Here is an 18,689-nt window from a genome sequence, read left to right on the forward strand (position 1 = left end):
ATGATTGTTGTTGCGACCGTAGGTCGCACTTACTACAGAAAGCTGCTCGAGGTGTCCGTCTGTCCGTCCGTCCGTCCGTCCGTCACACACGTCACACGTCACACTTTTGCCCTGCTCATATCTCCGCAACCGTTGCCCCGATCCATGCCAGATTTTGCACACACACTCCTTACCTGCCAAACTACAACCTCCAAGGACCCCCGGAGCTCCAGGGACCCCCAGCTCCCTCGGGGACCCCCAAGTGTAAAAAATGAGCACATGTGCAAAAATTACCAAATGACCACCCCAACGGGGCTGCTCACGGGGCATTCCCGGGGACCACCCACTCCTGGTGCTCCAGAACGGATGCAAAAGTGGTGGCGCCCCCAGTGGAGGACCCCCTGCCACTGCAGCTCACATAAAATGCCGTAACTCGGGCTAGGAGCGACCGGGAGAGCCGGGGCCGGTACCTATTCGTCCGCCTTGGCGGCGCGGAGACCCCACCCCACATTTCTCACATGGCCCTCTAGCGCCACCATGAGGCCGATTCAGATTTTGCCCTAAAATCACGAAAATCACTACACAGTATGTCTACACTCATGTCATCAACATGGATCAGGAAGATTTTGGAAAAACACATTTTTGCTCTATTTGTGGAGATAAGTGACCTACGGTCGCTTATCTCCCGATTAGGGAGTCTTACTGGTTATAGCTAGATCAGATTGTGTTTATAATACAATCTGATCTAGCTTGTTTTCCGTCATCTCCACTGAAAACAAGCGCTCCGCCCTTGTTCCATTGTTGGAACCGGGATGTTGTTTTGATAAACGGACCAGGTTCTGCTTATGTTTCCATATAACCAGACCTAACCGGGAATGTCCAGAATCGAGACCAGCAGCGCCGCTGGCCCCGTCCATAGGTTCCAGGAACTCAAGTTTAGTTCTACATCAAGAGCTGAAGCTAGAAAAGGTTTCCAGATCCTTGTCTGAATATGGAAACAAAACCAGAACCAAAAAATAGGTTCAGGTTCCTGAAAGTTCTGGTTCCGTCTCATAGTGGAAAGAGGGCTTTTGACAGCAATATTTCCATTTAGTTTTAGTCATATTCTTTTGAATAAAATGTCATTTAGTTTTAGCCATGTTTTAGTCATCTGAACTAAATATCAAAAAGATTTGGAGGGCTTGGATGGTGCCGTAATGCCTGATTTTACACTTTGGTCGTTCTCTGAAAATAGCAGATCTACAGATTGGCTATTTTCAGAGCAGAACACCCGAGCGCAGCCAAACATAACAATGACTCATCTTATAGTTCTACTGGATCTCTTCTCCACTAGTCCCCCCATAACTTTTTAGTCTTTTTAGAAATTGTCAATATATTTAGTCTTAGTTTTAGTCTTAGACAGGCTCCCAGGTTCAAGTTAAACGACTTAAACCCTATGCCTGTATAATAAGAGTCTCTGAAGTCAAGTTCTCTAGAGAGAGACAACAACAAGAATCCAGAAACACAGTACAGAAACACACACACAGCATAAAGACAGCAGGTTCTTACCGATGGTGGCTGCTTCACTCTCGTTCTCACTGCCTAGACCTGCATCTGAGCTGCTCTGGGACTCTCCATCCTCCTCCTGCACACACACACATGCACGCACACACACACACACAGTGGTGTCAGTTCAGAAAAAAAGCTAAGGTATGGCAACATGACTGGTGGCATGCTACATTTATTTTAAGAAGCACATTTTATTTTTTTCCCCATGTTTCTACGGTTTCTTGGGCTGGATATGGTAGCCTGGAACGGTTGTTCAAGTGTAGCTAAACTTGTTAGTAAACGTGCCACAATTAACACTAATGAATTGCACCTGTGCAGCTGACCTGCGGAACCTGGCAGTATACCACTTTGTCAAGATGTATGGGGAGAATACAAGTGTGGAGAATATAATTATAATACCTTGTTAACTCATACCCTGCCAAAAAAGACGTTTTCTATCCACAAGTTTCCGCGGGAGTTTACTGGAGACTATCAGGACCAAACTTCCGGGTTTAACAGCAGACATACAAGCTCACGTCGCGTCGCAGATGCAACCCGTTGTGAGCTTGTAAATCGGCGGCGGAACCTCGGTGCAGACGTTTGCGCAATGCATAGGGCGTAGGAAACTCGTGGATAATAAAAACGTCTTTTTAATTATGGACCTCCCTGCCAGACGTCTTCTGGACGTCTTTTAAAAAAAAAAAAAAAGAAAAAAAAAATGTTTTTGAAAAAAAAAAAAATTGGACCTCCAACAGTGTACTAGCCATCATCGCGATCGCGAAATTGCATGTTTAACCCCCATACCAACCCCATCTTTCAAACATGGCAGCCATGTTTGTTTACATTTGAAGAAAACATAAGGGCTGCCTTCTCCTGAATGCCTGAACGGATTTCCAAGCGGATTTTTTTGTTTGAAAGCTGTGAAAAGCATGCACATGCATAGTGCATGATCTGTGCACGAATGTGTGCACCAGCGTGCACACTATTTTTTTAACCCTTTGTTGGCGAACCGGCAATATAAGAGGTCCCACTTTAAATATGGCACTAAAGAAGTTAAAGTGACCATTTTGTAAAATGGTGTATTTGTAGTTATTTTTAATGTAATTTTAACAACATAATAACCATCACAGATAGACAAAGAGACATTCATGGATTTATATTTAAAAGTAACTTTTATTCTCCCCCCCTGGACCCAGGGTATGGCAGCTGCATACCCCTGCCATACCCAATTGTCGCCCCTGCACACCCACATGACAGACATGCACGCGCCCACGTTAAAAGGTAAGAAAATCGCGGCAGGCAACGCAGAAAGACAAAAGCCGTCCAGGACTGATCTTAAAGTCGTGTGTAAAACTCTTCTTACCTTCTTGGAGAAGGACACGGTGCTGGAGGAGTTCCTACAGGAGCTCAGGGAAGGTTCCGGCTCCTTCTTAACGAGCGTCAGGTAGTAGCCGGTTCCTAATTGGTTCTTCAGGTAGAGGGAGGAGCCAACGCAGCACAGCCTGCCGTGGGAGATGATGGCGATGCGGTCGCCCAGGATGTCAGCCTCGTCCATGTGGTGCGTGGAGAGGATGATGGTACGACCTGGTCATTACAGAGAGTTAATTAGTGAACATTAAATAGTAAATGGTGCATTTATATAGCACCTTTTATCCAAGGCGCTTTACAATGATTGTTCATTACATTCACCCATTCACACACACATTCATACACCGATGGCGGAGGAAACCATGCAAGGCACCAACCTGCTCACCAGGAGCAACTAGGGGTTCAGAGTCTTGCTCAAGGACTCTTCCACACTAACTCTGGGGGAGCCCGGGATCGAACTGGGAACCTTCCTGTTGCCAAACGGCCACTCTACCTCCTGAGCCACTGCTACCCAAGTTTTTTTAATTACTATATACAGTATCACTACTTTGTGCAAACTCATTTCCCAATACGGAGGCAAATTCTATGTGCAAAAATATAAATATACGTTTTAACTTAGCATTGCCGTTTCGGACATACACTCGTTTCCACACACACAGGGTTCCCAGTTCGATCCCGGGCTCCCCCAGAGTTAAGGCCCTTTTCCACCGGCAGCGATAACGATGACGATAGCCATAAAATATCACAGCGATAATTATGCCTTCACATTGATGTCCGATAAAGTTATCGGACATCAATGTGAAGAGGCGCCAATTAACAGCCGCTCGCGCAGAGCGCACCTCGAGCTGTTTGTCAGAGACCCAGTTCCATATCACTGTGATCTTAACCACATCGTTGTTGATCCTAACGATGTAGTTGTCGGCTATCGTTGTCTTTATCGGTGTTGGGTGGATGCTGCCGATCCACTTCAATTGAAAACCCACTTTTTTAAATCGTTATCGTCATCGTTATCGCTGCCAGTGGAAAAGAGCCTTTAGTGTGGAAGAGTCCTTGAGCAAGACTCTGAACCCCTAGTTGCTCCGGGTGAGCAGGTTGGTGCCTTGCATGGTTTCCTCTGCCATCGGTGTATGAATGTGTGTGAGAATGGGTGAATGCGATGCACAATCTATGTAAAGCACCTTAGATAAAATCACTATATAAATGCACCATTTACCAATTTTTTACCATTTGTACCTTTGGCCATAAAGGTTTGAAAACCACTGTTTTAGGTGAATGAATGCAACTAAAATCAAACTACCAGCCACAGTAGCAGAGGTGCGTGTGTGTCTTTTGTACCTTGTCTGTACTTGAGCAGTAGATCCCAGATCCCCCGGCGGGCGTAGGGATCCACTCCGGCCGTGGGCTCGTCCAGGATCACCACCTTGGAGCCGCCCACGAAGGCCAGCGCCACGGACAGCTTCCTCTGCATGCCCCCGGACAGCGTGCCCGTGGTGGAGGAGCGCTTGTGGGGCAGGCCGGTGTCCTGCAGGATCTGACTGATCTCCCCCTGGACCTGCTCCTCCGGGAGGCCCTTCAGACGCCCGTAGAACCAGATGTGTTCCTCCACCGTCAGCCTGGGGGGACAAAACAACCAGCTGGTTAACACATCTGGTGCCAACCCCGAGTTTCCCGAGTTTGAAAAGGTACCACCCCTGTGCCAACCCTGAGTTTCCCGAGTTTGGGCCTTTTTGAAGATTTTTTTTGTTTTGTTTTTTTTGTTTTTTCAAAATCTTTAAAAAAAAAAAAATGTTTTACAGAAATGTATTAGGCATGATTGCGATCGCGAAATTGCATGTTTAACCCCCATACCAACCCATTCTTTCAAACATGGCAGCCATGTTTGTTTACATCTGAAGAAAACATAATGGCTGATAAATCATGAATGCCTGAACGGATTTCCAAGCGGATGTTTTTGTTTGAAAGCTGTGAACAGTGTGCACACACATGGTGCATCATCTAGGCATGGGCGTGCACGTTCCGTGCACTATAAATTACATGGAAGTCTATGGAGACCATGGCATCGCGGGACATTGAAGAGAAAAAATCACTGCAACATAAGTGTTAAATATACCGGTAGTCTCACATGCTGAAGAGGACAATGTGTTGGGGACCCCCAGGGTGATATGATATGATATGATAAATGATAGATGCTGCGATTGCGTCACCGATCAACTGGAATCAGTATCTGCCGATAACAACATTCCCGATCACAGCATCGAATCCATAAATTCCTCTATTTATTGTGTTACTGTAGCAGCATTTATATATTTAATGATTCTTCTTACAAAACATTGACATTGTACTGTATATTGGAAAAAATAAGTCATGAGAAGTCATTGGCATCAGATGAGTTAGGAGATTGCAGGCCGAGGTCTTTTAGTATCCAATTCAACTTGTAGAAGTTGAAGCTGAGGTTACATTCAGTCCCACAGATAAATATTGTGAAAATAGCGGATCTAGTCGATACCAATCAAAGCCGATAGAGGCATTATCGCCCGAACGCGATCACTCACCGATCAATTGGCACATCTCTATATATAATATATGATAAAGTCTTAGATGCTGAAGAGGACGTTGTGTTGGGGACCCCCAGGTAAATTAAAGTCTTACATGCTGAACAGGACGTTGTGTTGGGGACACACCCCCAGGTTCTGGCGGATGGCGCTCAGCTCCGTACGGATGTCCTTCCCCATGATGTAGGCTGTCCCAGAGGTGGGGGGGAACAGGCCTGTCAGGATGGACCTGGGAGGGGGAGAGACAGAGGAGTCAGAGAGGGAGAGACAGAGACGGAGAGACAGACAGACGGACAGAGAGAGAGGCAAAACATGTGAGCACGATGTCTACTACTGCAGCACTAGTATTGTTGTAATACTAATATGCAGTTGTACAGCATTTTAAGGTTTCATTCTTCATTTTGGGCCCATTCATTAATGTTTAAAATTGCTAGAGGTTGTGCTCACATACCTTGGTCGTGGTCTTGAATTAAATTAATACAACTCACATGGTAGTGGTCTGGTGTTAAATGTATTAAGTGAACAAGAACTGCACTCTGTCGAGGTACCAACTTGTGCCTTACATGGCCTACTTGTGCGCCAGCAGAGCAATGAGGTGCACTCACCACTGGCATCACCAGTGGCATCACTAGGAATGCTGGTCCCTCATTGGCTGTTAATGATGACGTTGCCAGAAATGCTGGTCCCTGGGCTACGGGCTTAAACACACACAGCTACCTACCTACCTACCTACCTACGCAGATGAACGCAGTACTTAAACGCTCTGCTGGCGCAGGGTAGTACCTACATAGTAGTGGTCTCGTATTAAATGTATTAAGTTAATTAAACCTACATGGTGGTGGTCTTGTATTAAATGTATTAAGTGAATATAACCTACATAGTAGTGGTCTTGTATTAAATGTATTAAGTGAATATATCTTACATAGTAGTGGTCTTGCCGGCTCCGTTGTGTCCCAGGAAGGAGGTGATCTGGCCCTCGTAGAAGCCCAGCGTCAGTCCGTCCACGGCCAGCTTCTTCCCGTGGCGATAAACCTTCACCAGGTTCTCTATGTACACGCCTGGCTCTAGATGGGCGGGCTCCTCCTCCATGCACACCGCTACAACAACAACAATAATTAAAGACAAAGGAGAAAATGTGTTCACAAATACATTTATATAATGATGAAGCCGGTCAATTTGACATATGGTCCAAGTGCGTGCCACCAAAACTGTGGGAGGAATTCTGTGGCAAAAAAAGGTTTTTAAAAATTCGTTCTCCTGCTATACCACCAACATGTGGAACACCCTACCGCAGGCCTTAAAGGAGTGCAAATCCCCAGCCTCCTTTAAAATCGGTCTGAAAAGTCACCTTTAGGTGGCTGCTACTCGTGACTTGTAATAATAGACTAAGCCAATACTTAACTCCCCTTCTCCACTGTAAATATATTCTATTTATTTTTCTTTCCTTTTATTTTAGTTATTTCTTCTTTATGACTGCTTTTTTTCTCCTTTTGTTATTGATAATATACTATGCATAGCACTGTGTTCTATCCGTCTGTCTTTCTAAGTTGTATGAGATACATGAAGTGGTTCCTGTCTAAATAAGCTGAACAGCTTACCAGGATCTCCTTTCAGTTGACCTTGTACCAGTGATTTCATGAAACTGTACTGTACTTCAAATCAATCTACCAGCCGGATAAGAAGGCTCCTGCTTATGTGTTTTTGAAAATGTCTCAACACTGCCACCGTGTGGACACACACAGGCTCTCACCTCCACGGTTTCCCCTCCTTCCCAGAGGCAGTTTCTTGGAGGTCTTCCCGTCTCTCTCTCCAAGCCAGTAGGACCTGGTGAAGGGGAAGTTCCAGGGTCGCGGGATGCCGTACTGACCTGGAACCAACAACACCACGCGTTTACGTCAACAGCTTGTACATCTGGATTATTATATGAAATATCTAACTATTTAGCCAATGTCTGTCCGCCGTCTGTCCGCAGTACTATGGCGTCATATTCTGACATCATAGTGCTGACATCACAGACTGGCTTGGACACGGAACACCATGCATGGGCATGAAGATCTGCCCAACAGGCACTCCAACATGGAACACCATATATGGGCGTAACGATCTACTTCTGAGACTCCTACATTCAATCCCTCAGATACTGTGCACACGCCTCTGCACCTCCCCCCACAGGACTAATATACATTTTGTCTTGAAGGGCATTTCGAGGCACAAACTCTTTTCCGTCAGAAATAGATTTGGGGGTCCTTGACAATAATTGTAGAGAACCACTCTACTAGAGCAGTGTTTCTCAACCTTTTTTTCTGCATGGGCACACCTTTCATGTCCCAAGAATCCATGGGCACACCAACAAATACGGGGGTGTAAATATCGTCACTGTCGGGAAGAAACCTTGTATCTCCAAGTTTCAAATTTGTACGTTTCTTCGCAAAGTAAAGCCCTGCTTCATCATACGAGGCTGTCGCACAACAGTAGTGAAAAAAGCAGATCTACAAGCACACAACGCCTCGCGTTGCTTGTAGATCGGCTGTTTTCACTAGTTTAAATCCTTTTTAAAATGATAAATACAATGCTGGCTTTCAAGCAGTTTCAAGGGGCACACTTGACCCTTCTCAGGGGCACACCAAAGGTCCCCAGGCACAGTGTTTCTCAACCACTCTAGTTTCTCAACCACTCTAGTAACTAGAGTTCTCGACAGGCCTGAAAATTAAGGCCCAGCGCCCAGCCCTAACTGGGCCAGCCTGAGGCTCGGCCCGGCCAACTAATTAGCATACATTTTGGGGCCGTCCCGAAAACGTTGGGTCTCGTAGTGACGGGCTCTGCCAGAATTAGAGAACTCTGCACTCTACTATCACCATGTAGCTGAGACTATGACATCTATCTAAAGGAACTCATTATCATTTATTATCATGCTACGCTAACGTTCTCTCTCACCAGGGAAGACGGCCTCGATGTACCAGGTGAGCAGACCGTACAGCAGGGAGTCGAAGTACATGAGGATGAGCGCCGTCTTCAGGCTGTAGTCGTCGCCCTCTAGTGGGCTGGAGAACAGGTTCTTCCACTGGATGCCCACTCCCTGCTCCTCGAACAGAGCAAAGTACTCACAGCCGAACCCGAACGCCACCGGAGACAACAAGCTCTGAGAGAGAAGAGAGAGACAGAGAGGAGGGATGAGGGTCAGACCAAGGGGCACGTTTCGTTCGCAGGAAATTAAGCCACTTCCACTTTAGTATCTGCTGTTAACCAGTGTGTAAAAAAAAATCACACCCGTGTGAAGTGGAGCTGTGTGTGTGTGTGTGTGTGTGTGTGTGTGTGTGTGTGTGTGTGTGTGTGTGTGTGTGTGTGTGTGTGTGTGTGTGTGTGTGTGTGTGTGTGTGGATCATGTGTACCGATTTTTGTGACATTTGAAGAAAATATGTAGGAAAAGGAGCAAAAAGTGTGTTTTGGAGAAAATTCAAGATGGCGGAAAATCTATCATGGCGCAAATGGGCGTGGCCTATATGGGGAGATGCGTCATGACCCAAGGAATCCAGGGAAAAAATATTTTTAATTTTCCGACCTACGGTTCAAGAGTTACAGGCCAAAACGTAAAGTGGGGTGTTATGGCGCCACCATGCGGCCAAATGACACAATTATTTTTTATTTAATCCTTGAAATCATTATGAACCTCCTCTCCAAGTCTTGAAACTCTAGCCCCTATGGTTTGCGAGAGACAAATAATTGAATGTGAGTTTTTGCGATTCCCATTATAAGTCAATGGGGAAAATTAATTCACTAATAAATTAATATCAATTAAACTATAGAACCTTTCTCTTAGAAAAGTAATAGCCCACCATTCCCGAGTAAGCCGTTCGATTTGACATATGGCGCGAGTGTGTGGTGGCAAAACTGTGGGACTAGTGGCGTGCCGAAGTTTAGGAAGTTCAGGCTACATACAGACAGACAGACAGACAGACACACAGACAGACCCACCCACATGGCCACGTATAGGGAGCCTGTGCTTCACACAGCTCCAAAAATGGCCAAGTCTTTTTCCACGGACACATTTGTCCGTGTACAGACCAGGGATGGGACGATAATATCATTATGAAAATTTCATATCACAATTATTGTGATATGCGATAATCAAAATCCATTATCCTGGAGTGGAACAGTGTGCTAAAAAATAGCCGATCTACAAGCTCACAACACGCTGCGACGCGTTGTGAGCTTGTAGATCGGCTACCTTTTGGCAAAGACATTTGAATGAGAGTGAAAATAAAAGACTGTATCATCAAGTATGTATATTATAGGTACGTTTTACCAATAGAGGGTTTAAGTGTTCCCGGATATGCAGCTCAGAAAATAAAAGGTGAATTGATCCCAGTGCGTGACGGAGGACGATATCACAATAAATTCTCCACGATACGATTATCGTGAGTGTTTTTTTTTTATCACGATAAACGATAATATCGCTTATCGTCCCATCCCTAGTACAGACATGTTGATGATGTGCCCTGCACTGAACTGACCGCCACCACTTTGGAGGAGAAGCCGATGTAATCCTCCCAGGCCACACAGAGCACGTAGGGCAGGTAGAGGGTGAAGTAGATGATGCCTCCGCACGCCGCCGCCAGGTTGGCTCTGGAGAAGGCGGTGGAGATCAGGAAGCACTGCATGATGGTCACCACCGCGAAGGAGCCCAGGAACACAAACACCACGCCTGGGTCACTGTAGGGCAGCAGGTTCCCTTGCTGGAGGAGGAGATGGAGGAGAGGTTAGTTAGTGGACTTTTAGTTAAAGGATATTTCACTTTCAAAAACACTTTGGGTCATTTTATCGTCTAGTCAGGCTGTTATGAACACCCTGGACAGTTTTTAATATGTTTGATGCAATGTTACCAGGCCCTCCTCCAGGGCTTCTCCCCATACACACCCATTGTTCACCCAACTTCAAACTCCATTTTAACCATGATAGATTCATTTTCTTTTTCTGGAGCAGGTCCTGTTTTGTTCGATATTTTTTTTTCTCCATTTTCCCAAATAATTATTAAAAATAAACGAAAAAAAGTTATTGAAAAAAAAGGCCTGCTCACGTATTAGGAGGTTAGTACGAGTCAACAGAAATCAGTCCCAACCTACTGTTTGGGAAACGGTGCTTTACAAAACTGTGTGTGTGCATGCGTACATGCGTGCGTGCATGTGTGCGTGCATGTATTTCACCTTCAGCAGCAGCACCAGCAGGGCGGCGCTGGCGAGCAGCGGGATGAGGCTGCTGATGAACCAGCTGAACCACAGGATGCCGTTGTCCAATCCCATGATCCTCATGGTCTCCTTGAGCCGCGCCTCCTTCTCATAGACCACGCCCTTTATGATGAGAGCCACGCTGTACATCCACGCTAGCGTCATGAACAGAGGCATGGAGCGGGCTATCACACGCAGGAAGCTGGAGAGAGAGAGAGAGAGACAGCACAGTTGCACAGTTACTTACATCACAGGTTTGATCTCCTTATCATCCTCAAGTTTGTATAAACATTTTTGCGACCATAGGTCGCAGTTTATTATCAGAACAGTCACAGCGTGTCCGTAGACGTCTGCCCGGACGGATAACGCCTGACACTGTGGTTCCCCTGACACATCACTGTGACTTCAGAGGTGACATCACAGTGATGTCAGATACTCAGAGCAGGGATCTCCATTGCCATAAAAGGGATTCTGTAAGGGATCTCCATATATGGGCATAAAAGGATTGCATCCCAGATGACGCCTGTTAGGAGAACCACACTTACAGAATCCATATATGGCCAAGACAGATGGCCAAGACAGATGGCGCGACCTCACCCTTTAGGGTGCCCTTAGGTGTCTTACTGGTACTAGAGTATAGGAATGAATTTGACAGATGGAAACTCATGTGTCAGCAGCAGGAACAGCAGGCTGCTGCTGACTGTTGATGTCAGTTGTTTTCTTTGCTGTTTAATGTGTCATTTAATCCCATATGGGATGGGCCAAATTGTGGCATGACACGGAAATACATTTTTCATTCATTCATATGTGATGTAAAGGGAAACGGGGCTATTTTTGTCACAGTACATTTGCACATAAGTGAAATTTGTCCTCTGCATCTAACCCTAACAACAGAGAATTACAAAATATGTCCATATATTGGCATTCCCAGATATGGGCTTAATATTGATGACATCAGGGATCTCCATATAAAGTATGGACACAAAAGGGACAAGGACGGAATTAATTTGCAAGTGTGACCCGCGTCGCGACAACCACACTGGTTATCACGAGACTAACACAATATGTCCATATATGAGCATTCCCAGACATGGGCTTAATATTGATGACATCAGGGATCTTGGCCATACATGGAGCGTGACATGAGGTGTGATGCACGGACGGACAAACAGACATGATCTGCAGGTTTTCCCACTAAATGCAACCTACTCGCTGCAGCAGAGCCCTAACCCAACTATTGAGTGAATCAGGGAGCGTCTGTGTCCCAGACAGCCTCTCTACACCAGGGGTCTTCAACAGGGAGTCCTCAGAGTTACTACGGGGTCTCTTCCAAATCTTTGAGTCATAGAAACCTTTTTTACTCCTTTTTTATATTAATCACTTGAACCCTAGCGTCCATATTCTGAGTACTTTAGCCCAAAATAGCTCATCGCTAACACCTGACGCTGCGATGTGTCCCTGCTTCATCTCTCTCTCAGCTAAGGGGTCCTTGGCCTGAAAATGTTGAAGACCCCTGGTCTACACACTCAGCTATCTGGCAGCAGGATATGGAGGCTCCCTGTGATCCCCAGAGGGAGATGACAGCGGGCCTCACAGGGGAGGGCAGCGCTTCAACGAGGGTTAAGTGCTCTTTCTTGCTCAGAGGCACTTAGTTAAACCCAGGAGTCAGGAAGCCTGGAGGAGCCCAGGATCGAACCGGGGACCTTCCGGTTCCCAGCTCTACCTCCTGAGCCACTGCGGTGAATTAACTGTGACTGTGTGTTAATGTGTGTGTGTGTGTGTGTGTGTGTGTGTGTGTGTGTGTGTGTGTGTGTGTGTGTGTGTGTGTGTGTGTGTGTGTCACTGTGTGTATGTATGTGTGTGCGTGTGTGTTAGGGCATTAACGAATCAGTCGACTTCATTACACAAGTCGACTCCCACCAGAGAAAGTCGAAAGTCGAAAATACTTTCTATTGTGAAAATAGCAGATCTACATGCTCACAACGCCTCGCATTGCGATCGGCCATTTTCACAATTTCTGCCTCTATATATATTTGACAATTTGGACAATGTTTAATTTGTCATTTTAGAGGTATTATAAAGTCCTTAAATTGGCACTTTAGAAATGTGCAGATATCCTCTATACACTTAAACTTTATGTTGGTTTGTTTACAGTTGAGTGAGATGGGGACCCCCCGAAATAATTGGGGGATCATGTGTGATGTGATGACGTCATCAAACGATACAGGCGACTTCAACTACACTTTTTACTGAGTCGACTCGACTTGCAAAAATCACAAGTCGTTAATGCCCTAGAGTGTGTGTACAGTATATATCTTACATATCGTCCACATATCATGGATAAGGCAGTGTGTACAGTATATATGTATATATCTTACATATCGTCCACATAGCAGGGATAAGGCATCTGCTGGATGTAGACTCCAGTCTTCTCCTTGGTTCCGGTGATGGCTCTGATGATGCTGTGCTCGATGACGTCCTGCAGATAGGAGAACCCTCCCCAGATGTAGCGCATGTCCTCGAAGGGGTCCGCACGAGGACCCGGGTCCCAGTAGCTACAGGAAGACAGCACACACGCCCATGCACACAGTCAATTCACATGAACAACATACAATCAACATGTGATGTACGTTAGCTTGGGATCAGTAGCATTTTTGGGTTTCTGATATCAAACCGGAAACAGTTTTAACCTCAAATATTTCCCTGCCCTCAAGGGCATACTTTTAGGTCCTGCCCAATAAACCACTTGATGCGGTGTAGTTTTGCTTATTTTGGAATAGATTGTTTGGTATATCCATCTTTTAGTCCAACTTGCAGCGACTGGCAAGACTACACTTCTCTAGCATTTACACTTGAGATGCCATCATTTTGTCATAACTAATTAACGCTGTGTATGTTTCCTATTGTTTTAACCTGATTTTCGGTACGTCTTCTTTCACACGGAGAAGAAAAAATACAACCACGGCGATGCATGAGTGAGATACAGTCCATAGAAAATGGCTTGACCAAACAAGAAATGTGGGATAAACAAAGGGAGAAGAAAATGCCTAGACCAGATCACACTAATCACATTTTAGAACGAATACCAGGCTTTCCTCGGAAAGTCTGGCGACGCAAGGTCAGATGTACCTTTGTGTGTGTGTGTGTGTGTGTGTGTGTGTGTGTGTGTGTGTGTGTGTGTGTGTGTGTGTGTGCGTGTGTGTGCGTGCGTGTGTGCTCGTGTGCGTATGTGTGTGTGTGCGTGTGTGCGTGTGTGTGTGTGTGTGTGTGTGTGTGTGTGTGTGTGTGTGTGTGTGTGTGCGTGTGCGTGAACCTACGCGTCTTTGATCTTGTTGGTCCTCTCCACGTTATCGATGTCCATGCGGATCTTGTAGTTGACCTTTGGCGGGAGGTCGGAGCTGTTGGCGTCCGTGATGTCATGGAACACTATCCCTGCCCAGAACCTCCGGTCCTCCAATAGGATCATAGACTTGTTGACCATGCGCTCCTCATTGGCCACCGGCTCCAGCTTGTCCAGGTTGACACACTGTCGGTCAAAGAGAGACACACAGTCACAGACGGACAAATGACATACAATGAAATTATTAGAACTTAACCCCATTAAAACCTGGAATTATTTTATACTTTAAACTGTTGAAAAATAACGAGGCGACCAATTACATAATTCTAGGGGTCCTTGACATGAAAAAGTTTGAGAACCACTGACGTAGATACTTGCGTTTTTTCAAAAACCTTAGAAGAATTTAGAAGAATAGAATAGAATCGGGTTGCACAAATGTTCACGATTTAAAACAAATAGTAGATATACAAGTTCGCAACGCGGCACTCGGTGCATCGCTGCAAGCTTGTATATGTGCCCCCACCCCTCTTTTTTTCTGTAAATAGATTATTCGCCGCTATTGGTGTTAAGCAATGTGTTATCTTGTTGATTAATTGAGTACAACAGGCCTTTTTGTGTTATCCTTTTAGCAAAGCTGCTTTAACTGTACTGCAGTTCTGCTATAAAACATGTTAATTAAAGGACCAGGTCACCTCTGGGACAACCAGATCTTATTTTATTGTTGTGTGGGACACGATCAACACAATCCTGAGTTATTTTTTGTGTTCAATCTGTGTTTTTAGATATTTTAGTATTTCAGCCGATTTCAGCATGCTACAACTGGTCATATGATGCAAAATGCATCATATGACCATTGACCAGTTGTAGCATGCTGAAATACTAACATATCTAAAAACACAGATTGAACACAAAAAATTATTCAGGATTGTGTTGATCGTGTCCCACACAACAATAAAATAAGATCTGGTTGTCCCAGAGGTGACCTGGTCCTTTAAGTATTCAATCAATCAATTGCCCTCCAATCAGTCTGTAATCATGACTGTAACACCTCCAACTCTTGCCTGCTTTCATGTTAAAGGAGTGATTCACCCCCAAAATTAGCTTTTTTTCTATTGATTACTCACGCCATGGAGACTTGAGTTCAATAATATTTTTAGTTTTCCGTCACATTCAAAAAACAAAAAATATTATTGAACTCAAGTCTCCATGGCGTGAGTAATCAATAGAAAAAAAATCTTTTTGGGGGTGAATCACTCCTTTAAACCAGGAAGTAGAAACGGCTCTGATTTCTGTCTCTGATACTGAATGAAAACTGTATCAAGAGAGATAGTGTGTGTGTGTGTGTGTGTGTGTGTGTGTGTGTGTGTGTGTGTGTGTGTAGGAGTGGTAGAAACAAAGGGAAGACGGGAAAAGGGAAACCTGAGAGGGTTCAGAGTACAGACAGATCACACTGCCACTAGGGATGGGACGATATGAAAACGTCATATCACGATTATTGTGACAAAAAAAATCGCGATTTACCATATTATCACGATAATCAAAATTGTAGATCTATTTTTTGGCAAAGACATTTGATAGAGAGTGAAAAAAAGACTGTATCAAGTACATATATTACAAGTACCTTTTACCAATTATAGAGGGTTTAAGTGGTACCGGATATGCAGCTCAGCAAATAAAAGGTGAATTGATCCCAGTGCATGACGGAGGGCGATATCTTGATAAATTAAATCTCCACAATATGATTATCGTGAGTGTTTTTTAATCACGATAATATCGCGTATCGTCCCATCCCTAACTGCCAGCACTGTTAGTAGTTGCTCAGCTGTGAGTGAGTGTGAGAGTGTGTGCGTGTGTGTGTGTGTGTGTGTGTGTGTGTGTGTGTGTGTGAGAGTGTGTGTGTGTGTGTGTGCGTGCGTGCGTCAGTCTCCACACCTCCATGAATCTGGAGATGCTCATGATGGCCTGGTCGGTCTCGTTGAAGACCTCCCGCCAGGTGATGGCGCTACCGGGCGGCCGGGGGTCCTGGGACGTCTTGGACAGGAAGCTGGCCAGCTCCGCCACCGTCCAGGAAGTGGACGACAGCTTGGCGTGGAAGAAGCTAGCGGTGGCGTTGTTTACTAGCATGGTCTGTGGGAGGAGACAGTACTCACATGTTATCAATTATCAAAATAAAATCAAAAATCAATCATTAAAGCAGGGGTCTTCAATGTTTTCTGGCCAAGGACCCCCTTAGTTGAGAGACAGATGAGGCAGGGACCACCACAACCTGTTCATAGATTCCATATACCGTAGTTTCATTGTTTGACAGCACAATCATCAGTGTATTTTGGATTCATGTCAATTTGTGTTTTCAGATATTTAACCACTTGAACCGTCAATACTTAATAAACTTGACCTTTTACTCTGTACTTGGTCTGCTCTTTTTCCCCTCTACACCAAACCTCTTTGCCCAAAATAGCTGATGACAAGCTCACGTTGTTGATGCAAGTTTTGTAATATTAATAAATCAAAATCTAGCCTACTAAGTGACTTGTGATTAAAGTTTTCAAATAATTGTAGGGAAACTAAAAGAAAAATATTTGTCTGGGGTATGTATTGGAGTAGAAGTAAAAGTAGTGGACATTAGAAATACCTCATTAAAGTATAAATGAGTCAAAATTGTACAGTACTTGATCCTGCTGTTCCTATTAATGGCCCAGCAGATGTCGCTATATCACCTTCTATGGTGTCAAGACATTATAATCCCAATGTGTATCAATGAGGTTTGGGCAGCATCACTATTCTGGGAGGAACATTCACCAAAAATAGCCGATCTACAAGCTCACAACGTGCCACAACGGGCCACATTGTGAGCTTGTAGATCGCCTAATTTTGGTGAAGAGAGTTGGAGTAGATGGAAGAAGTCAAGAAGAACTCATCAAGTACAGTGCAAATCAGGTCAGTTTTACTAAGCACAGAGTGTCCAAGTGTTTAAACATGTTCATACCCTAACCATGTCCTTTTAGTATGTATAGTAGCTTGTACAGTATGGTAGGATGGTAGTATTACACATGTATATACCCTGACCATGTCCATTTATTATGTCTGGTAGAATGTACAGTATGGTAGTATTGTAGTATTAAACATGTCCATACCATGTCCATGTCCATCTCCTTGTACAGTATGGTAGTATTAAACTCATTTACTGCCTATGACGAGTTATCAAAATGCTGTAATCGCTATAAAACAATTAAAGTATGATCGCCGATTCGCCGTCATTCATTCTCTATGGACGGGCGCTATTCACAAAAAACGGATCCGGATGTTCCAAACCGGAAATGGGGGGGCAGGACAATGACGCCTGTATCCGGTCTGCCGAAATGCCATCCGGTTCAATGTTACGCAACACCCACGTGGCGCTCAATCGGTTTCGTTTTGGGCAATGGAAGGCTGTTGTGTTTTGTTGCTTACCATGACTGGATCGCATTGGGAACGCAGTCGGTGAACCATGCCGCACGAGATGCGTGCACGCGCCCACGTTAAAGATAGGCAAAATCCTGGCGGTGTGGACCATTAGAAGGGTCTTAAAATAGCAGTAAATGAGTTTTAAACATGTACATACCCTGACCATGTCCATCTCCTTGCCGTTCTCCAGGAAGTTCCAGACCTTGGGTCTCATCTCCTCCCACATTCCTCCCAGGTCCCTCAACACCCCCAGCTCCTGGAAGGTCCGGTTCACCTGAACACAGAAACGGTGGGCCGGTTTAGAACAGAGAGACCCCAGAGATGCATGATGTGATGTCTCCCCTTCCCACAAACAATCTGGGAACCCATCGTCAAAAAGGGTTTTCAAGTATTTTGTATTGGATATTTGTAAATGCGATCATTCAACACATTTTATTTTGAAATTGTACTTCTGGAAATACAAGCTGCAGCCTCCTGGCTCCGTCAAAATGTTCTCAATATTTACCTCATGTATAATCCTCATGGTAGCGGGTGTATGGGGCGTGTAGAGGATCTTCCCCACCAGCAGGGGTTTCAGAGCCTGCCAGATCATTCTGGACATGGGGTTGGAGTCCATGTTCTTCATCAGGCTGTTACAGTAGGGAGCTGAAACACAACGTATGTACAGTTTATTTACAGTAAGGAGCTCAAACATATTGTACATGTATACAACCGGTTACAGTAGAGCTACAACACAACATATGTACTGTTTACCATCATAGGCCTTTTATCAGGTACACTCTTTATCCAGAGCCTGAGGGAATTACAGTAAACAAATGCAGGGAGACCGTGCAAAGCCTCTCAGTAAACTAGGATCACAGGTAGACCAGGAACCTATAGCATCCGTTTATAACAGTGTATTATCAAAACAAGAATCAACATTGAAACTAGCGTATATATCCAAATAGTAGCCGGGTACGGGTACCTAATATTATCTGGGTGTCTGACCCCCGTTTTGCATATCAAACACCATTCAAAGTGTTACTTTTAAACGCTGGGGGTTCCAAAACGATTTTGCATATTAAACGCCCGGGCTACTATTTGGTAATATACGGCAGGGCCAGGGCAAGACATTAAGACTTGTCATGTTGTCTGGGACAAGTAATAAATCCTTCCGGACAAAAATGTACTTGTCCGTTGGACAAGTGGCTGTTGGTTTCACTTTTTCTGTGACGCTCTAAAATCTTTGTGCTGAATGCAGACTGTGGACTGACCATA

At 44.8% G+C, this 18,689-nt stretch overlaps 1 protein-coding gene across 1 annotated transcript in view; it reads right to left on the reverse strand.

Moving 5' to 3' along the window:
* The window catches only part of LOC308302143 (phospholipid-transporting ATPase ABCA1-like), a 103,357-nt gene that overhangs the window by 26,213 nt on the left and 58,455 nt on the right, over positions 1-18,689 (reverse strand). The window contains exons 10-23 of the mRNA XM_080746358.1: positions 17,938-18,077; positions 17,590-17,706; positions 15,921-16,115; positions 13,966-14,174; positions 13,027-13,203; positions 10,628-10,850; positions 9,938-10,159; positions 8,361-8,565; positions 7,177-7,293; positions 6,349-6,523; positions 5,524-5,655; positions 4,210-4,487; positions 2,870-3,090; positions 1,528-1,603 (exon numbers count right to left, since the gene is read on the reverse strand). Of these exons, the coding sequence (XP_080602484.1) occupies positions 1,528-1,603; positions 2,870-3,090; positions 4,210-4,487; positions 5,524-5,655; positions 6,349-6,523; positions 7,177-7,293; positions 8,361-8,565; positions 9,938-10,159; positions 10,628-10,850; positions 13,027-13,203; positions 13,966-14,174; positions 15,921-16,115; positions 17,590-17,706; positions 17,938-18,077 (2,487 nt within the window). The remainder of the gene's footprint in view (positions 1-1,527; positions 1,604-2,869; positions 3,091-4,209; positions 4,488-5,523; positions 5,656-6,348; positions 6,524-7,176; positions 7,294-8,360; positions 8,566-9,937; positions 10,160-10,627; positions 10,851-13,026; positions 13,204-13,965; positions 14,175-15,920; positions 16,116-17,589; positions 17,707-17,937; positions 18,078-18,689) is intronic.

The sequence above is a fragment of the Nannobrachium achirus genome, assembly GCF_963921795.1.
Source record: "Nannobrachium achirus genome assembly, chromosome: 17".
NCBI lineage: Eukaryota > Metazoa > Chordata > Actinopteri > Myctophiformes > Myctophidae > Nannobrachium > Nannobrachium achirus.